The sequence below is a fragment of the Girardinichthys multiradiatus genome, chromosome 2 (assembly GCF_021462225.1).
Source record: "Girardinichthys multiradiatus isolate DD_20200921_A chromosome 2, DD_fGirMul_XY1, whole genome shotgun sequence".
Classification (NCBI taxonomy): Eukaryota; Metazoa; Chordata; class Actinopteri; order Cyprinodontiformes; family Goodeidae; genus Girardinichthys; species Girardinichthys multiradiatus.
Genome location: NC_061795.1, coordinates 8642919 through 8661610, shown reverse-complemented (window position 1 = coordinate 8661610; position 18692 = coordinate 8642919). Strand labels below are relative to the sequence as shown.

At 42.5% G+C, this 18692-nt stretch overlaps 1 protein-coding gene across 1 annotated transcript in view; it reads right to left on the bottom strand.

The window, feature by feature from the left end:
- Positions 1-18692, bottom strand: part of cadps2 (Ca++-dependent secretion activator 2) — a 347960-nt gene that overhangs the window by 127464 nt on the left and 201804 nt on the right. Inside the window, exons 15-17 of the mRNA XM_047345888.1 lie at positions 6089-6152; positions 1253-1376; positions 629-729 (exon numbers count right to left, since the gene is read on the bottom strand). Coding sequence (XP_047201844.1) covers positions 629-729; positions 1253-1376; positions 6089-6152 — 289 coding nt within the window. The remainder of the gene's footprint in view (positions 1-628; positions 730-1252; positions 1377-6088; positions 6153-18692) is intronic.

Below are 18692 nucleotides of genomic sequence, written 5' to 3'. Positions count from 1 at the left end.
GCTAATTGAACCTTCACACTCCACATTGCACCAGTAAGAGCAGAATCAATGAAGACTGGCTACAAGGCTGGTCCAATTTAGCCATGAAACCTCCCACACTAATATGACAGGTGTTTCAGTTTCATTGTCCAACCCCTGTAGGATCTAATCTAATATGTCCAAATTCTGTCCAACTGCATTTATGAGACATCCTCTGCTTCTGCTGACCTTCATAGGTAACTATTGGATGACCAGTTTCTGCCTGATAACACTTTTGATCAACTCCTGATGGGACAGTGCCCAGTCTAGATGACTGGGCACTGTATCTATAAGTCATTTTAAGAGCAGGAAATGTGATTTGATAAATATCTGCTACGTAAACACGTGAAAAGTAAAATGTTGTCTACAGTCCAATCCCAACAGAGTTTAATACACATGGCAACACCTGATAAATGTCCTTCCTACACAAAAAATAAGTGTGCTGCTTACCCCCTCCCACATAAAGATGGTTTTCAAAAAGAAATCCACGCAGACTGCCCTCTATTTTGCCAAACATCCTTCTAATGCCACCCCCAAAACCTCTACCTCCAGGTTGTTAAATGTCCTGCATAATTGAATGGGAAGTTGATGGAGTACATATAATGAATACCTCTGAGTGATGTTCTTCATTCTGTTGCAGGACTTCAATGCACAGCTCTCCAAACCTCAACATGTCCTCCAGTCTTTTCTCTGGTACTTCTTCTGGATTGACTGAAGGTTCGAACAAAGCATGAGATATTGTCAAATTGTAGAGCTGACATAAGAAACATGCTCACCTTACATATGTTCTGATGTGAAAAATACGCATTGACTTGTCAAAGTTCTGTTTTTTTTATGTATGCCAAGTCATACTCCCTGAATAGTCCACAGGTTTTTGCTTATTAACTGGACAAACTTTAAGACCTGTAGGGTGTTTATTAGTTTGAACAATATAATCAAATTATGATCTATGTTATTTAGAACTAATAAAGTACAATAATTCCTATTTTTTGAAAGACTTTTTGTAAAAGAAACACTTGTTCCCATGTGTGAACATAGGCAAAATATAAACAGATCGATTTAAAATGAAAGTGATATGTTTACAGAGTAGCAGAAAACTCAAAGCTGAATGGCTAGTAAATGAGCCTGGTAACTAAATCAAAAAGGTCTATATACTTAAACACAGTTAAAAGCTAGTTAAATAAACAGGAGCAAGTGGTGAAAATTGACAGTGTCAAGAAGCACGGTTTCCCACCATTTATCTGAGTATAATCCATCAGTTGACTGTAGTTGATCTGGGCCGCCTTTTCCAAACATTTTTGGACCCGTCTCTTTGTCTCCTCTGAAGGAACAGGTGTGGTGATGTCTTTCATCAGAACCTGAAATTACATAGTTATCCAGTTTTAGGAAATTAGAAAAATCTTTCCCTGGTAAAATGAGTTTTAACACATATTTTACAAAATCTTCCCTTTTTTATGCAAACAAAGTGGTAGGCCTACTGAATAATACAACTACCTGATATCAGGAAAATCCCCTATGCAACTCTTGACAAAGGTACTGTTAATAGTGCCTAGACCTCTGTCTAATGATCTTTACTCACTGTTTTGACTGACTGCTGGCAACCTTGGCAACTGCTGTTTGCAAAACATAGTGTCTTCTTATGTAACAAATTACACCAAAATCTGACCATTCCTTTGGATTTTTAAAAGAAAATTTATGTTTTGTTATTTAATATGAAGGGGTTAACTTACCTCTTAAGAATATAAGACAAAGTGAGAAATGGGGCTGATCTGGCTTTGATGTGACCTCATATCAGTGTCAACGGGCATGTTTACATAGATTTAAGTACTCAGAAAGAATAGGCCGATTGGCATTTACATGACACATAATCTGTCCTGTAAACGTGCCTATTGGAATAGCCTGATAGGATTCACTTCGATTGGTATTAAATTTCATTCTGAATGAGAGGGGTGGCTTATGCCATGTAGCGCTTGTTTGGACCACGTTATTCTGATTGTGGCAAACTAACATGACTGCCCAAGTCTGCCCGATGCCAACGGGCTGCATTTCCACCTTTTGTGGCAAAACTTGGAAGGATGTTCATTTCCTCCCGCTCTCTCATCCTGTAACGCAGGAACAGCAACATCATGTGTTGCTGATCTGTAGCTTAATAATAGAAACCAATAAGTTGAGTCCATTCTGATCACTCACAAGAAACACACTTAAGCATTTGTATCGCAGAAGAAGAAGTACTTCAGTAGCCACAGTTGTGGCAGTGAGGATGCCTTGTATGAGTCAGTCACATTAGTAAATAGCAGATCAATGGTTCGGTTCTGGTGTAGCAGTCCACAAACTAATGAAATAAAGGGAGAGTGGAGACCAGTGTGACATCATTAAAATCACCAGAGATCACATAGAAAGCATCCGCTTCAGCATGTGGAGCAGTTAAACGTGTGAAGAGTGTGTGTGAACTCCCGATGCAACCCCAGCAGTTCACTGTCCTGACAGCAGATATTTACCTTCATGGTTACATGTCCTGGGTTGCACCGTCTGGTGTTGATAAACAGTAAGAGTCCTTCAGCCTTGCACTTGTCACTCAGCTTTATGTCCCAGTCCACTCTCACAAAGGCAGACACCCACTAGTGACACATTGGGTATATGTACTATTTTGCTGGTATGGTAATCTGTGGGTGCTGGTGCTCCTTCTGGTATGGCATGGTACTGTTCTAGAAGTATGGCTACATCTTGGGTGGAAGGAGACATATCCACTTTGTTTTAAAGCCACTAGCAAACATCCAGGAATTCCCAAAACTATAATTTAGTATGTAACTTCCACTTTATTGGGTTGTTGATCATCTAAAGCCCTCAAGTTAACACTACTAATATTCCACCTAGATTGTTTAAAGAAGTTATTTCTGGTCTTGGTTCATCTGTTCTGGTTGTTATTAACAACAGTCTGGCCTGAGGTGTTGTTCCTGAAATGTTAAAACAGGCAACAGTGCAACCACTGTTAAAAAAATATAGCTTTGATCCCTCTTTCCCATCAATACTTAGACCTATTTCAAAGCTTCCCTTTTTCTGTAAGATTTTTGAGAAAATTGTTTACAGCCAATTAGAAGCCTGGTTGAAGTTTTTCAGTCCAGCTTTAAAGATCTTCATAACACAGAATCTACATTGTTGAGAGTTTTTAATGACATTATTACAGCTACAGATTCAGAGAACCATGCGATTTTAGTTCTCCTACATTTTAGTTCTCCTACATTTTACATTACACAGCTCCCTTTGATACAGTGGACCACAACATTCTGACATCCCTTAGAGCATTGTGTAGGCAGGCATTCAGGGTACTGCACTAAAGTGATACAGACCTGGCTAAGAGAGTTATTTTCCCTGTGTCTTCTGCCACTTGGCTCCTTTTTCAGAATGCATAAGATTGCTTTTCATTGTTATGCAGATGATATTCAGGTTTATTTGCCCCAAAACATGGTAAATGACTACTCTACACAAGGTTAAAATGAATGTTTTGAGGAATTAAAAGCTTTGATGCGTTTTGCCCTTTAAAATTTCAATCAAAATAAGACTGAGGTGATGATGTTTAGTCTGGATGTCACTGGTGGGTCTTCTTGTTTAGACGTTGGCTGTCTGACAGATTACAGAAAACAGTAGCAGTAAAATCCAGTTTTCCTCACCTGAGGCAACTGGCCAACGTTGCTGCATGGCTTTTAATGCGAACATGGAGGAGAAAGCATATTACTCCCATTTTATCCTATCTACACTGGTTGCCCTTCCATTTTAGAGCATTTTAAAACTCTTGTTTGTTTTTAAGTCTTTAAATTGACTTCCCCTCCCCACCTCTGTAAGCTACTGCACTTACACTCCCCCCTTCTTGGTCACTCAGATCAGCCGTTGCTGGAGGTGCAGAGGACATGGTGGAAGCTCAAGGGAGATCGGGCTTTTGCCGCTGGAGCTCCCAAATAATGTAACACTTTGCAAGTGCAAGTTAGAAAAGCCACTTTACTAGCTATTTTTAAATCTGCTCTTAAGACCCACCTCTTCTGTTTGGCTTTTGACCCATTATACGGTGCTGATTTTATTTAAAGTTTTTCCTGTCATTGTCGTATTTTCTTGTTGCTATTTTTAATTGGATTTTATTTCTACTTCCTATCAGTTCATTTGTTTTAACTAATGTTTTGTTTATTTATTTTAATCATTCTCTTTGTTCAGCACTTTGGTCAGTGCTTGCGGTTTATAAAATACTATATATGGCTTGGCTAGAATGATTAATTTCTTTTTCCTCAGCAAAGTGGTCTCCCAATTGTTGGGCAATACTGAAGGTAGCATTTAGATAATAGTTTAAATTAACTCGAGCATTAAACCTCTGAGGTAGTGTAGAAGGTAATAGGTTTCAGAAACCCACACCAACAGAATAGACAGTTGGACATTTTCACAATACCCTGCTCTATGCACCATAGTCCCACTTGGGCAATGGGCAGGTCATTTTCACACCGTACTGCTTTGTGGAGCTGCGGAAATTAGTCAGGGACAAAAGAAGAAGTAGCATCTGATTCATTTATTTTTCACTTTTTAAATTTGATTAGAATTTCTCTGAACCTCTGATTAGTAATTCACGATTTTTTCCCTTGGGAATAAATATGACATAACACAGAGGCAACTTTTCGCCTAGCCACTAGGCTGGAATGAAAAAATGTACCGTTCCCCAAATCCTTTAAATCTAACAAAAATAGTGTCAAACATTCATGCTAGGTTGGTGCAGCTGTCATTTAAAACATAATAATAACAGTTTAGAGGTAAGGTCTTTCAAGGTCAATCAGGCTCCTTCAGGAAAGTGTACAAATGACGTGCTTGGTTTGTCTTGTTTTATTAAATACATTCAAGTATAAAATCATGACATAAAAAATGTGACCTCCATTGTGACCACCAGGGGGATTAAACCTTTGGATGACCTTTAACTTTAATATCTTCAAAATTATACTTGCATAGACAAAAAAATTTGCATCACAAACAAACACTAATGGAACACAAACCATTGACAACGTCTTTGGTTGAGTTTAATCCAGCCCCTATGTCAAGGGGCTGGATTGACTTTTAACGAGCAACCTTTAAATTTATATTAACACATATAAAAGTTCTAAATATTATCTCTAAAATGAAAGTGGCACAAATGAAAATATTTGCTGCCCAAATCAGAATAAACCTAGCACAAATGATTTACACAATTTTTGTTAAATTTGAAGAATGGAGGGCAACTTTACTCGGATGCCTCACTGGGCATAAACAGTGTTGGAAAGTGTGGCATCTTGGTCAACAGGTCCCTATAATAATCACTGAACAATTTCCATGTCAACTGGCCATGCCCACTGTTAAGTCTGGAGGTAAATCTGTAATGCTATGGGCCTGTTTCTGTTCTAAAGGCACTATGGTCAAATGGTCAAACATATGGTCAAATTTGGACAGATCTGACTCAACCGACACAAAACAGACTTTCTTCCAACCACAACCGTCTTCATCTCAAGACCAAAACCAAAATCCAGTAGAGAACCAACAGGGCGAGCCAGACAGAAGAGGGCATCAGGTAGGACACAACACTCTGCACCATCTAGACTGTGCAAATAGGTTGTATGTGCCAACCTTTGAAAAGACTAAGTGCTATTCTATTGGCAAAGTAGGGCTATACAAATTATTGACAGCAGGGGTACCAATAATTGCACCACCTAGAATTTTGTTGTTTGGGTATTGTTTTAGTCACTGTATCAATGTACTCATACTAAAAATTTATTATTTTTATGTTTAAGTGTGAAATTATGCTTATGCAATAAAACTTTAAAGCTTGGCTCTCACTCCAAAACAGTAAGAATTGGCAACCCAGTAATAACAAACCAGATTGTTCATCTTAAGCAAGATATTTCATCATGGGCCTCTGTATATATTTTAGTAGGAGGTACATATAAAACTGTGGAAAAGCCCCAGAAATGTACTTTCAGGGTTGTTTTACAAAGCTGACATTGATCCATGGAGTGATCCTGAGACAAGAAACACTGGAAGGCAAAAGTACTTCAAAATATTCCCTTACTCGTTCCAGAAGTGAAAGTGTGGCTTTCAAGGCCCCATCTGGTCGTCCAAAGGGAAAGCAGTACCTGCAGATGAAAAATGTAGGTGGGCATCACATTAAAAAACAATCTCAAGGACAACTATGTTGAAAAAAAGAGACAAAGAAAGATTGGAAAATTGCAGAAGCACAGTATATATTAGAGAGCATAAACAGATGGCTGCCTTCCTTTGTCTAATTACTTTGATGAAAGGATCTTTTCTCACCTCCATCTCCTTCTGAACACAGATGAGGCAGTTCATGAAGGTTTAACGTTGCTAATTGACAAGTGAACAGTACTTAATAAACAAAAGGAAGCGGTCACACAGGTCAGCTATTTATGAGACAAAAAAACTAACAGGCAGATGTTCTGTTCTGAGGAACAGAAGTGATCCAACTAAGCAAATTTAAGAAGAAAAAACAACCAGCCATGAACTTGGTTTGAAAATTCAGCACATTTATAAAGTCCGGAGTTCATGATGTTCATTTATAAGAAAAAGACAAATCCATTAAAAATCAAGGATAATGAAATCTATTTAATTGCAGTTTATTATAGGTATGCAATCATAACATAAACATGTACAATATGTGATAAAGTCACCTGAAAGCATCAAAAACAGCACTTGATTTATTTCTATTACTGACAAGTTAAACTATGGTGATCAACTCGTAAAAATATAATAAATCTAAAAAACATGAATTTCCATAAATAAATATTCATTCACATTTGGTTATGATTTTCACTAACATGAGTGCTGGTTTTACTGACACTTTTTTTTGCTGTATCCCAAAATCATTAAGATTTGTCTAAAACAGGGATGTGCATTTAATTTCCCCATAGGGGCAGACAAACTCTAATCATGACTTTTTATAGGCTGCTTGTAACAGTAGTCACTACAACTAAACAATAAAAGGCTAAATGCTAACATGCCAACTGAAACTTTATAATAATAAATAACAAATGACAATTATCTTTCAGAACAAAACAATTGTTGGAAATAAAACAAACAGGTTCAAGTATTTTTCTGTACGTATGCTCTGACCATGGAAATTAAACAGTGATCACTGTAAACAGCAGTCTGTCGTCCGCACAGAGAGCCATTTGATCGTCAACTTCAGTAAATACTTAACAGTAGGGCTGCACAATATAGAATAACTAGAATTGGGATATTATTACTTCGAGTAATATGTGACCTTCAGCGTCTTGTGGACTATCATCTGTGTCAGATGTGGGCATTTACTGAAACAAGACTCCATCCTATAGACTGAATATCCTACTGACATGCAAAATGTGGATTCATGACAACTGGAAAAAAACGAACAATCAAATATTACATCCCGAGCCTTCCTTTTTTATATTCGCAACGAGGACACTAATATTGCTATAATAATATATGGTGCAAACCTTCCTTGTACACTATATTATACCGATACAAAAGTATTGGTATATTACAAACACATTAAATTTAATAACATCTCATTTTAAAGCCTCATTTTAAAGTGGTTTAACATGCTGTCAGACCCTTTGCAGCTTTAACTCCTCTGGAAAGGCTGACAACAAGGAAAAGGCCCATCCTCAAATTGTTACCACAGATTTTGAAGCTCATTTGAAACAGACATGAAGTGTGAAACTTTCAGGTCTGTCCTTCGGAACCTTATCAGTTACTTCTTAACATGGTTCTCCAGCTTATACAGATACTCACAGCATGTAGAAGTATTTAATTTTTATCATAGGCACTCTTCCACTGTGAGTGATGGAATCTAAAACAAAAATCCAGAAAATCTCAATGTATGATTTTTAAGTAATTAATTTGCATTTCATTGCATGAAATAAGTATCTGATACATCAGAAATACAAAACTTAATGTTTGGTACAGAAACTATTGTTTGCAATTACAGATATCAGACGTTTCCTGTACTTCTTGACGAGGTTTGTACACACTGCAGCATGGATTTTGGACCACTCCTCCATACAGATCTTCTCCAGATCCTTCAGCTTTCGGGGCAACACGGACATTCAGCTCTCTCCAATGGTTTTTGATGGGGTTCAGGTCTGGAGACTGGCTAGGCCACTCCAGGACCTTGAGATGCTTCTTACTCCTTAGTCTCCCTGGCTCTGTGCTTTGGGTCGTTGTGCTGGAAGACCCAGCCACGACCCATCTTCAATGCCCTTACTGAGGGAAGGAGGTTGTTGGTTAAGATCTCCTAATAGATTGATCTTCATCTTGAACTTCTTCCATTTTCTTATAATTGCTCCAACAGTTGTTGTCTTCTCACCAAGCTGTTTGGCTATTTTCCTGTAGCCCATCCCAGGTCTACAATTTTATCTCTGATGTTCTTACCCAGCTCTCTGGTCATGGCCATTGTGGAGAGGTTAGAGTTTGTTTGATTGAGTGTGTGGACAGGTGTCTTTTATACAGATAACGAGTTCCAACAGGTGCAGTTAATACAGGTAATGAGTGGAGAACAGGAGGGCTTCTTAAAGACGAACTAACAGGCCTGTGAGAGCCGGAATTTTTACTGGTTGTTAGGTGATCAAATACTTATGTCATGCAATAAAATGTAATTAAATACTTAAAAATCACACAACGGGATTTTCTGGATTTTTGTTTTAGATTCCATCACTCACAGTTGAAAAATACCTATGATAAAAATTAAGGACTTCTACATGGTTTGTAAAAGGGAAAACCTGCAGTGTGTCAAATACTTGTTCTTCCCACTGTATTTGTCACCCATATAAGGTGGAATTGAATGAGGCTAAAACCATAAAGCATGGGGTCTAAGGAACAACCACTCTCCTGCCATTTCAAGTTGTCTGCAGAAGTTCTGCAAACCTCCGTTTCCCAGCAGATAAGAAAATGTGGATAATCTGTTGATTAAGGAACCTGCAGAGTAAAGCAATAATGTTCACAAGTTTTCATAAGACATGTATAGGTGCTGTTTAAAAAAAAAATTATTTAGGAAGCCATGTGAGCAGGACAAAAAAAGAACATCCTCTGCCATTACTTTCTTTCAATGCAAAGGCTGGAAAATTGAGAACATATGTAATCATGTAGTCAGTAGATTACCTTTAAATGGGGGAATAAATAGTGATATGAATTAAAGGCAATAAAGATTAGCAGTTGTAGTTAACATTTAATTTGAATTACGTTGTGTTCTCCCTAATCTAAGCCAAACTGTGGAAATCCTATTTTTGTCTGAGAGGACATTAGCCTAATCCCAACACTGGCTTGGCCATTGTTTACCACAATTAGCCTCTTGCTGAGGTGAGTTAGTAATGACTCCCGCTGACAAACCCCCAGGCCCCCAACTGGCCCCTCCTTTCTGCCCTAGGGCCAGATGGAGTGCCCCTCTGAGGCATGGAGTGTTTAAAGTGCTAAGCTTCAGAATATTTAATGGCACAGGTCCATTCAAATGAGTGTTGCTCAAGGCCTTGGGGCTGTTGCTTTCACACCACGCTCACAATGAGTTCACAGTGAAGGTGGTGCTGAATGGCTGCACACAGATGCTAGGAGGTCTCAACAGCCACTGAACATGAATCTCTTGCACCTGTTGTGTGCCGCTGATGGGGCTAAAATACCCCCACTACTTTATGTCATCACAGCTAAGTTAAGGGAACATGACAATAATTTTACAAGATTTAGGAAGTTTTCCAAAGAAAACAAATGTTTGGCATCTAGAATGTGGTTTTCTGAAATTTGAAACTGCAAACTTGATTGAATCAGACTATAATGATAATAATAATAATGGATTTGCATATAATTTCAAACATTCATGAGGTGTTACATGCAAAACATTGTAGGTAAGGCAAATATAAACACATATATAAAGCATTTCCAAATCAATGAATTCAGGAGTTCCAAATACTTCCACAGCCAAGGTGTATAAAATCCAGCACCTAGTCATGCAAACTGCCTTTACCAACATTTCTGAAAGAAAGGGTCAGTCTCCAAGCGTCATTGTGGTAGGAAGCCAGCTGTGAAATGTGCTCACTACTAAATATTCCAAAGTAAACTGTGGAATATTTTAACAAAGTGGGCGTGCTGGTCATGTGCCCTCCTTTGTGTGGCGTATTTTGGTTGTGCTGGGCTGGCTGGTCTGCTCCTTTGTTTGGAGTGGGGCCGCATTCTTGGCCGCTTTGGCGCTTGTTGCTGGGTCCTTTTTGTTGGGGGTCGGTGGCTACTTCGGGCGGCGGACTGGGTAACGGTGCTGGGGTTCGGGGTCTGAGGGGCTGTCCCTAGTTTTTTGCGCGGCAGATGTGCCTATGCCTCCCTCCTTTGTTGGGACTCGGCAAACGGGGGTGCCTATTGGGGTCAGCCGGGGAGCTGGCTCCATGGGAGAGCTGTTTGCCCCCCAGTCTTTCCCTCCCCATCCCCAGACACCTCCCTCTGCCAGCTCCATCACAATACCCCTCATGTAGGGCCTTGGGGTGCGGGTGCGCCATTGGAGTCCCGCAAGGGTTTTCCATCTCTGCGGTCCCATGGCAGCCTGTGCCCCAATTTTATTGTACAACTTAGACACTCTCACTTATAACATTTTCATGACATTCACATGTAGGGTCTTGGGGGTGGGCGCACTCAATGGCATCAGGAGGGAAGGATATCCTAGTAGCCTAACCTCTGGTGCCTGCGCTCACCTCTAAGGATATAATTGCATGTAGACATTGAGTGCATTTTCTTTTTAAATGCACACTACAACAACGCGCATCAACACCATATTTGAGCTGGCGGAGGCAGGCTTGGGGTCTTTTCACACCCCCGTTCGCTATTTCCCATCTGTGGTCGGAGGCCGGGAGAGGGAATGGGCCCTCTAATCGGGTTTGAGCTGGGGTTGGAGGTCAGGTCTTGGGGATTGTGTGGTGCTGGGCTGGCGTTTCGGCTCTCTCGGGATCGCTTGGGTTCCCTTGGATCTCGGCCCCTGGCTTTGGGCCCTGGTCTGTCGGCTGGGGGGTTGCCGGGCTCCGGCGGGGGGGTCTTAGCCGATGTTTATTGGGATGTGGCCCCGCTTTGATGGAGGGGCTGGACTGCTTCATGGCCGTGGTGCGCCATGCGGGGGTGTGGGTGGCCGGTGGGCTTTGGCGCCCCCGGGTTTGGGGGTGGGGTTGGCGGGGTGCCCAGTAACTGGGGCCGCCGTGGCCTTCTTTCCACAGCTTCCTTCTGTGGTCCTGGCCCGGGGTCGCGCGCTGGGCTGCGGTTGGCGGTTGGGTGGGTGGAGCGGCAGAGCATGTATTGTGACTACACCGGGACGGCTGGCGGGGTGTGCTTGGCCAGGAGCGGTTGGGCTGCATGGCCCAGGTCCCCGGCCGGTGCATGTATCCCTCTCGTGGACTGGAGCTGCTGGCACTGTCTGGGGGGGTTGGGCGGGCTTGGAGGTGTGCTGCTCTGCTGGCTGTCTTGTCCGAGGGAGGATCGGGGTGGTGGACTGGGGGGTGGCGTGGAGGGGCTGCGGCCTGTGGGGTGGAGGGGTTGTGTCCACTTCTAGGGCGTGGGGTCACTGGCGTTTGGATCGGCTGGGTGGCGATGGTGGAGCTGAGCTGGATAGTGTTTCTCCCTGGGCGGTCGTTGCAGTGGCAGTGATGTAGTGTTTTTTGTTGCTGAGGGGGGCGTGGTGGGGTCACTGGCCCTGGGTGCCTGCCGCTGGCCGGAGACCTCTGGGTGGATGAGTTTGTCCCATCATGTTGTGGGGTCGGGGGTCCGGTTGTGGGTGCGGTGCTGGGTGGGGTCTGCCCTGTTGCGCCGGTGGGCGGGGGTGGCACTGCGCAGGGCCTTTGCCTTGCGGCGCGCTGTGTGGTGGGGGAGCGGGGTGCCGCGGGGGTTCTTAGAGCGGGGCTGTGTGTGGAGCTTGCGCTGTGTGGGTGTGGCTTCATTGGCTTCTCGGCAACGGAGTTCCCCCGTGGGGTTGTGCCCCTGTGGGGGTGGGGATTCGTGCCGTTTGGGTTCGGGGGGGATGTGTTCGATATTGGTGTCCTTGTTGGGGGTGGCCCTGTGGGGAGGTTATTGTTCTTGTTGGGGTTCACTGGGGGTGGGAGACTCATGGGGTTGAGATCAGGGCTCGTTGGGGGGTCGGGACTGCTCCGTCCTGGGGCGGCTTTGGTTGGCGGGTTGCTTTGGGCCATGTGGACCCCTCTTTTGTACATAGCCCCCTCTCCGGAGGTGGATGGGGGTTGTTGGGGACTGGGTTCGGGGCAGGGGGGCGGGACCTGGGCCGGGGTCACCCGGGTCTGGGCAGTACCGGCGCTGTCTGCCTGCCTCTGCCCCAGGAGGGAAGGGGACTACCTCCTGGGTCTGGGGGCTAGTTGCCCTGAGGCGGTTCCGGCGCCTGGACCTGGGAGTATAGAGTATGCATGGGGAGTGTGAGTGAGTGTATGACGTCCATTGTAGTTATCCTTATGTTGGGTGTGAGTGATTTTATGTGTATGCATGAGGGTGGGAGTGGGTGATTGTGAATGTGTGTGCCTATTTTTTTTTTTGCGACAGGTTGGGTCTTGAACTGCTCCCTCTCCTGGATCAGCTTCCTCCCCACCACACCGCCTGCTGGTGGTTGGAGTCTCTGCCCACTGGTGTACTTGTGGTTCTCGGTGTCTGCGGCCGGGTGCTTTGGTGTGGGCTGGCTCACTCCCGGTGGCTGCTTGCCGGGCCAGGCCCCCTGGGCTCTGTCGGGCCTCTGCTTGGGGGGAGGTGTGTCCCGTTGTCTTGGGCCTTTGGGTCCATGGCTGGATCTGCTCGGGGCGGGGCCTGTGGACTCGTTGCAGCGGCTCCCTGGGGCTTCTGCACTGTCGCTGCTGGGTGGTTCCCCTGGGACTCTCCACTGCTCTTTTCTGGGGGGGTTGCGGTAGTCCCGGCGGTGGTTCTCCTGGGGTTCTTGTGCTTTGGGGGGCCTTTAGATGTCTGTGACTCAGTTCTCCACATTGTCCGTCCAGGGACCATGGGGCAGGCCTGTGGGTCCTCACACTCGCTATTGAATATTTTTGTGGAGAAACCTTGTATACAAAAGCGTGTCCACATTCATACTCACAGGTGTTAAGCTTCAGGTGTTGACAGATACACAGATGTTCTATTTTGGGCTGCACCTCTCACTAAGTACATTTTACACTCAGAATTACCGTGTACTATTTTGTTAAAAAAAACAAAACAGCTGTAGGTGTATAAGCAAGCAGGGTGTCATCTTGTATTCTCTTTATCCTTCTTTCTCTCCTCCACTCTTTCCTCCTTTTCTCACCTTTTTCCCCATCTCTCTCTTTTTTGAGCTTCATTTTTCATTTCAGTCTCCGTGTCCGTAACAATTGAAATATTCCCAAAGAAGTTTATAATAAAGGTTCTTCTATAAATATCAAGCAGAGCTTTAAAGCATTAGCTGTGATGCTCTGCTTGTGAAAGTAAATCTGTTGGGCAATTTCTTGGCACTCAGACAACAATTCTGAGCGATACTCTGCCGGACAGGACACGGTAAAAAAAAAACAACAAAGTGGAAGCAATTGGGAACAAAAGTAACTCAACAACTAAGGTATAGGCCACAGAAAAATCACAGAGTGGGATGAGAGGATGCTAGGGTACAGAGAGCATGGAGGTTGCCAACTTTTTGCAGAATAAATAGCTACAGACCTCCAAACTTCATATGGCCTTCAGATTTGATTAAGAACAGTCTGTCGTTGAGTAAAACCAGGCCTTCTCATCCAACAGAAGGTACCTGGACTTATTTTGCTTCATGAAGACATTTTACCTCTAATTCAAAAGGCATCTTCAGTCTGAATGTGGTTGGAAGTAAAGTTCTAGTCAAAACAATCATAGTAATCTGTCATTGTCACTAATAGGAATATTGGAAAACGTAAGTCACTGGGTCAAGCCTCTATTCAGCTCAATGTATAGGCCGTTCTTAATTGACAATCCAAACATGTAATTAATGATGCCATGCAAGTTTTTTTGGCCACATGTTCCAAGGTCTGAATTGCTAAAACTACCTGAGGATATAAATTAGGGCTGCAGAGTAAGTGTTAGAAAGATGAAATCTGAGCTCACCTCGTCTGTTTAGAGTTGGTTTTACATGTTTAACATAGATGGCTTCTTTTGTTCCTCTCTCAAACCACCTGTCTTACCTGTCCAAAATGTGCACAAAGCTGTCTTCAGAATCAGAATCAATTTTATTGGCCAAGCTTGTGTACACAAACAAGAAATTTGACTTTGGTTTTCAATGCTCACATCAATCCAAACAGCCACAATGTGTAAAAACAAATAAATAAGGACAAGGAGCAGTATTTACACATTGTTTTATGTACAAAAGAAGAGGGAGGTCCAGTTGTGATAGAGCATTATTTCCAGCAGAGTAACTGACTACCTTGGCTGTGAGGTGTTCTTTGTGTTCAACACAGCCAGAAGGAAAAAACATTGGCAGCTCATTTTCCAATTGGCGCTCTGTAGCACCGACTTGAAGATAAAAGTTTAAAAAACCTGTGACCAGGATGTGTGGGTCCGCAAATGTTAGCTGCCATTTTTCTGTCAGTTTATTTTCCAGGAGGTGGTGAGATTTAAAAAAGGTGGTACTGGTCCGTGTGTTTGGGTTTTCTATAGACTTCAGTGGTGAGGCTTCCTTCTCTTTCAGTGTGCACCAGACTGTTCAGAAAGGTAGCCTGTTATCTCTGGCATCCTCCTTTGCGAACATGATGTTGTTGTAAGGGCCTCTATTCAGTAAAGGCTTCCACTTTTTTGGCTTGGATTGTGACCCAGGTTTCATACACAAATCCAATTCAGTGGCTAGGTGTTGTTCCTTTGTAGACGTTCAGCACTCGGCTTTCGACTTCCTGCATGTAGAGATTGGCCACAATGAGTAAAACTAGGGTCCTGTCTTGTGGCAGCTTGTCTTGCTTCTGATTGGTCTCAGTGGTGCTCCTTCCTTGTGTGTCTTTGGAAGACCATATATGCATGGAATAACCTCACCAGGGTATAATCTGTGGTACCACATTGCAGCAATCACTTTGTCTTTTTCCAGTGTTTAAAGGCAGTCTGTGTCCTACACCTTGTAAGTCCGTGTTCATTCCCTCTTCTGGATCTCGTAGGTAGCAGAATTATGCAATAATGCAGTGATTTTCCTGCGATAGTCAGATTCATTGTGCACTATTGTGCATCTCCCCTTGTCTGCTGCCAAAATGGTGATGTTTAGGTCCAAATCCTGATTTCAGCATCTTAGTCAGCCATCTTGTTGTTTTAAGAGTGCTGCATTGATAAAGTTGTATGGTATGGTATACCCAAAGGAAGGATAAATGGAGAGATAGAAAATGACTTTCTTAATAAGAGTCTGAAGCAAGTTTAGATTTAGAAGCATGACAATTGCCCCAAGCACCCAGCCAAGGACACTTGGCCAAGAAATTAAACTTCTAAAATGGCCCAGTCAGTCATCTGACTTGAATCCATTTGAAAATCTATATATAGAACAAAAAACCAGAGTGCATAAAAACGAACTCCAAACCCTTCAACTTTTAAAGTCAATATGTTAAAGGAATGATTCAAAATCACACCCAATGTATGGGGCTAGTTTCTCTATTTAGGAGATGTCTTAAAGTTGTCACCAATAGCCAACAAAGGCTTTTTATAAAGTATTTAATACTTTTTTGTTAGTGTGTTTAATACTTATGGCCTGTGCCATTATTATATTGTTTATCCATTACTTCATTTGTGTATTACTTTGTTTGTGTGGGTGAATGAGTTATTGCTTGTTGATATCTCGTGTGACTTACAGGTCCTTCTCAAAATATTAGCATATTGTGATAAAGTTCATTATTTTCCATAATGTCATGATGAAAATTTAACATTCATATATTTTAGATTCATTGCACACTAACTGAAATATTTCAGGTCTTTTATTGTCTTAATACGGATGATTTTGGCATACAGCTCATGAAAACCCAAAATTCCTATCGCACAAAATTAGCATATCATTAAAAGGGTCTCTAAACGAGCTATGAACCTAATCATCTGGATCAACGAGTTGACTCTAAACACCTGCAAAGGATTCCTGAGGCCTTTAAAACTCCCAGCCTGGTTCATCACTCAAAACCCCAATCATGGGTAAGACTGCCGACCTGACTGGTGTCCAGAAGGCCACTATTGACACCCTCAAGCAAGAGGGTAAGACACAGAAATAAATTTCTGAACGAATAGGCTGTTCCCAGAGTGCTGTATCAAGGCACCTCAGTGGGAAGTCTGTGGGAAGGAAGAAGTGTGGCAGAAAACGCTGCACAACGAGAAGAGGTGACCGGACCCTGAGGAAGATTGTGGAGAAGGGCCGATTCCAGACCTTGGGGGACCTGCGGAAGCAGTGGACTGAGTCTGGAGTAGAAACATCCAGAGCCACCGTGCACAGGTGTGTGCAGGAAATGGGCTACAGGTGCCGCATTCCCCAGGTCAAGCCACTTTTGAACCCGAAGCAGCGGCAGAAGCGCCTGACCTGGGCTACATAGAAGCAGCACTGGACTGTTGCTCAGTGGTCCAAAGTACTTTTTTCGGATGAAAGCAAATTCTGCATGTCATTCGAAAATCAAGGTGCCAGAGTCTGGAGGAAGACTGGGGAGAAGGAAATGCCAAAATGCCAGAAGTCCAGTGTCAAGTACAGTCAGTGATGGTCTGGGGTGCCGTGTCAGCTGCTGGTGTTGGTCCACTGTGTTTTATCAAGGGCAGGGTCAATGCAGCTAGCTATCAGGAGATTTTGGAGCACTTCATGCTTCCATCTGCTGAAAAGCTTTATGGAGATGAAGATTTCATTTTTCAGCACGACCTGGCACCTGCTCACAGTGCCAAAACCACTGGTAAATGGTTTACTGACCATGGTATCACTGTGCTCAAATGGCCTGCCAACTCTCCTGACCTGAACCCCATAGAGAATCTGTGGGATATTGTGAAGAGAACGTTGAGAGACTCAAGACCCAACACTCTGGATGAGCTAAAGGCTGCTATCGAAGCATCCTGGGCCTCCATAAGACCTCAGCAGTGCCACAAGCTGATTGCCTCCATGCCACGCCGCATTGAAGCAGTCATTTCTGCCAAAGGATTCCCGACCAAGTATTGAGTGCATAACTGTACATGATTATTTGAAGGTTGACGTTTTTTGTATTAAAAACACTTTTCTTTTATTGGTCGGATGAAATTAGCTAATTTTGTGAGATAGGAATTTTGGGTTTTCATGAGCTGTATGCCAAAATCATCCGTATTAAGACAATAAAAGACCTGAAATATTTCAGTTCGTGTGCAATGAATCTAAAATATATGAATGTTAAATTTTCATCATGACATTATGGAAAATAATTAACTTTATCACAATATGCTAATATTTTGAGAAGGACCTGTATATGTCAGTGGTCTCGTTAGAAATTCTCTATCTGAGCTAAGAAAATTGTTGGCATGTTCAATACACACAACGGCTAAATATGACCTATGATAAAGTTTGGGCTGCACTCAAACCAGTCAAAAATACAAAATCAGCAAACTAATGCTCAAGTCTACTTATTTATTTCTGAATATAGTTCTGTGGGCATATTATGAATTAAAAGTAATTATCCTGTGGGAAATAATTAACAAGCTCAGCTTAGATGAGGAGAAAGATATTCACATTGTCTTGGAGTGCCACGTAATAGTGAGGGTAGACCAAAATGCATTCAATCTTAAAACAACTCCAACCTCTTCAAAGACGGTTATATTAGATTATCTGAAAACTATTTCATAAATCTTTAATCTATCAACATGTCAGTATTTGATGGTTTCTAACATAAAAGTCTATAGAGGATAGTGGTGTAATGGTCTGTAATAATGAACCTCTCATTTGAAACAAATCCAAAACAGACTGTGTTAAGCAGTCAGAGAAACCATATGAAGGAACGTGAATGCAGAGTAAAAATAACTGAACTTCCAGGGGAACAAGATTTTATTGGTTTCTACACCTCATGTTTTTTCGAGATAGTTATTCTAGCCAGATACATATAACGTTTTCCAGAAGTTGTGTTGCATGAAAACATTTTCTATGTAATGAACCACTGACTTCTATATACATACACACATACAGTATCTAATGGTAATGTAACAGTGATTTATAGGTTTTTTAAACACCCCTTGAATGAATGTGACATTTTTGAGATTGGAGATTTTCTAAACCATATTCAACTGTCCAACCTGGATGAGCCATTTAAAATGGCTGACCCATGGCAATGTTTGAAAATCTTTTTCAGTATGCAAACAGTCATGACCCTGCTATGCTTTTAGTAACTGCAAAATAGCCCTCCCATAGCATTTTCCTTGATCCCTGAGAAGCTATGCTTTGCCCCCACCATGTTTTGTACATTATAGCATCTTCTCACAACAGTCCTTGCCCACAGTTGCATCAGAACTTTCTTTAGCTGTGTCACGATGGAGCTACCTACTGAAACATTAAACTATGCTAGCACCATGCTACAACCCTGAGAGTGACTTTGGCACTCCTGGTTCAAATTCTTTCCCCACACCTACCCTGCTCTCTCATACTGCACCTGGGGCCCACATATGCTGCCACTACAATTTCTGCTTTGTCATAATTTGACCATACATCCCTTAAGATTGTGGAAATATGCTTG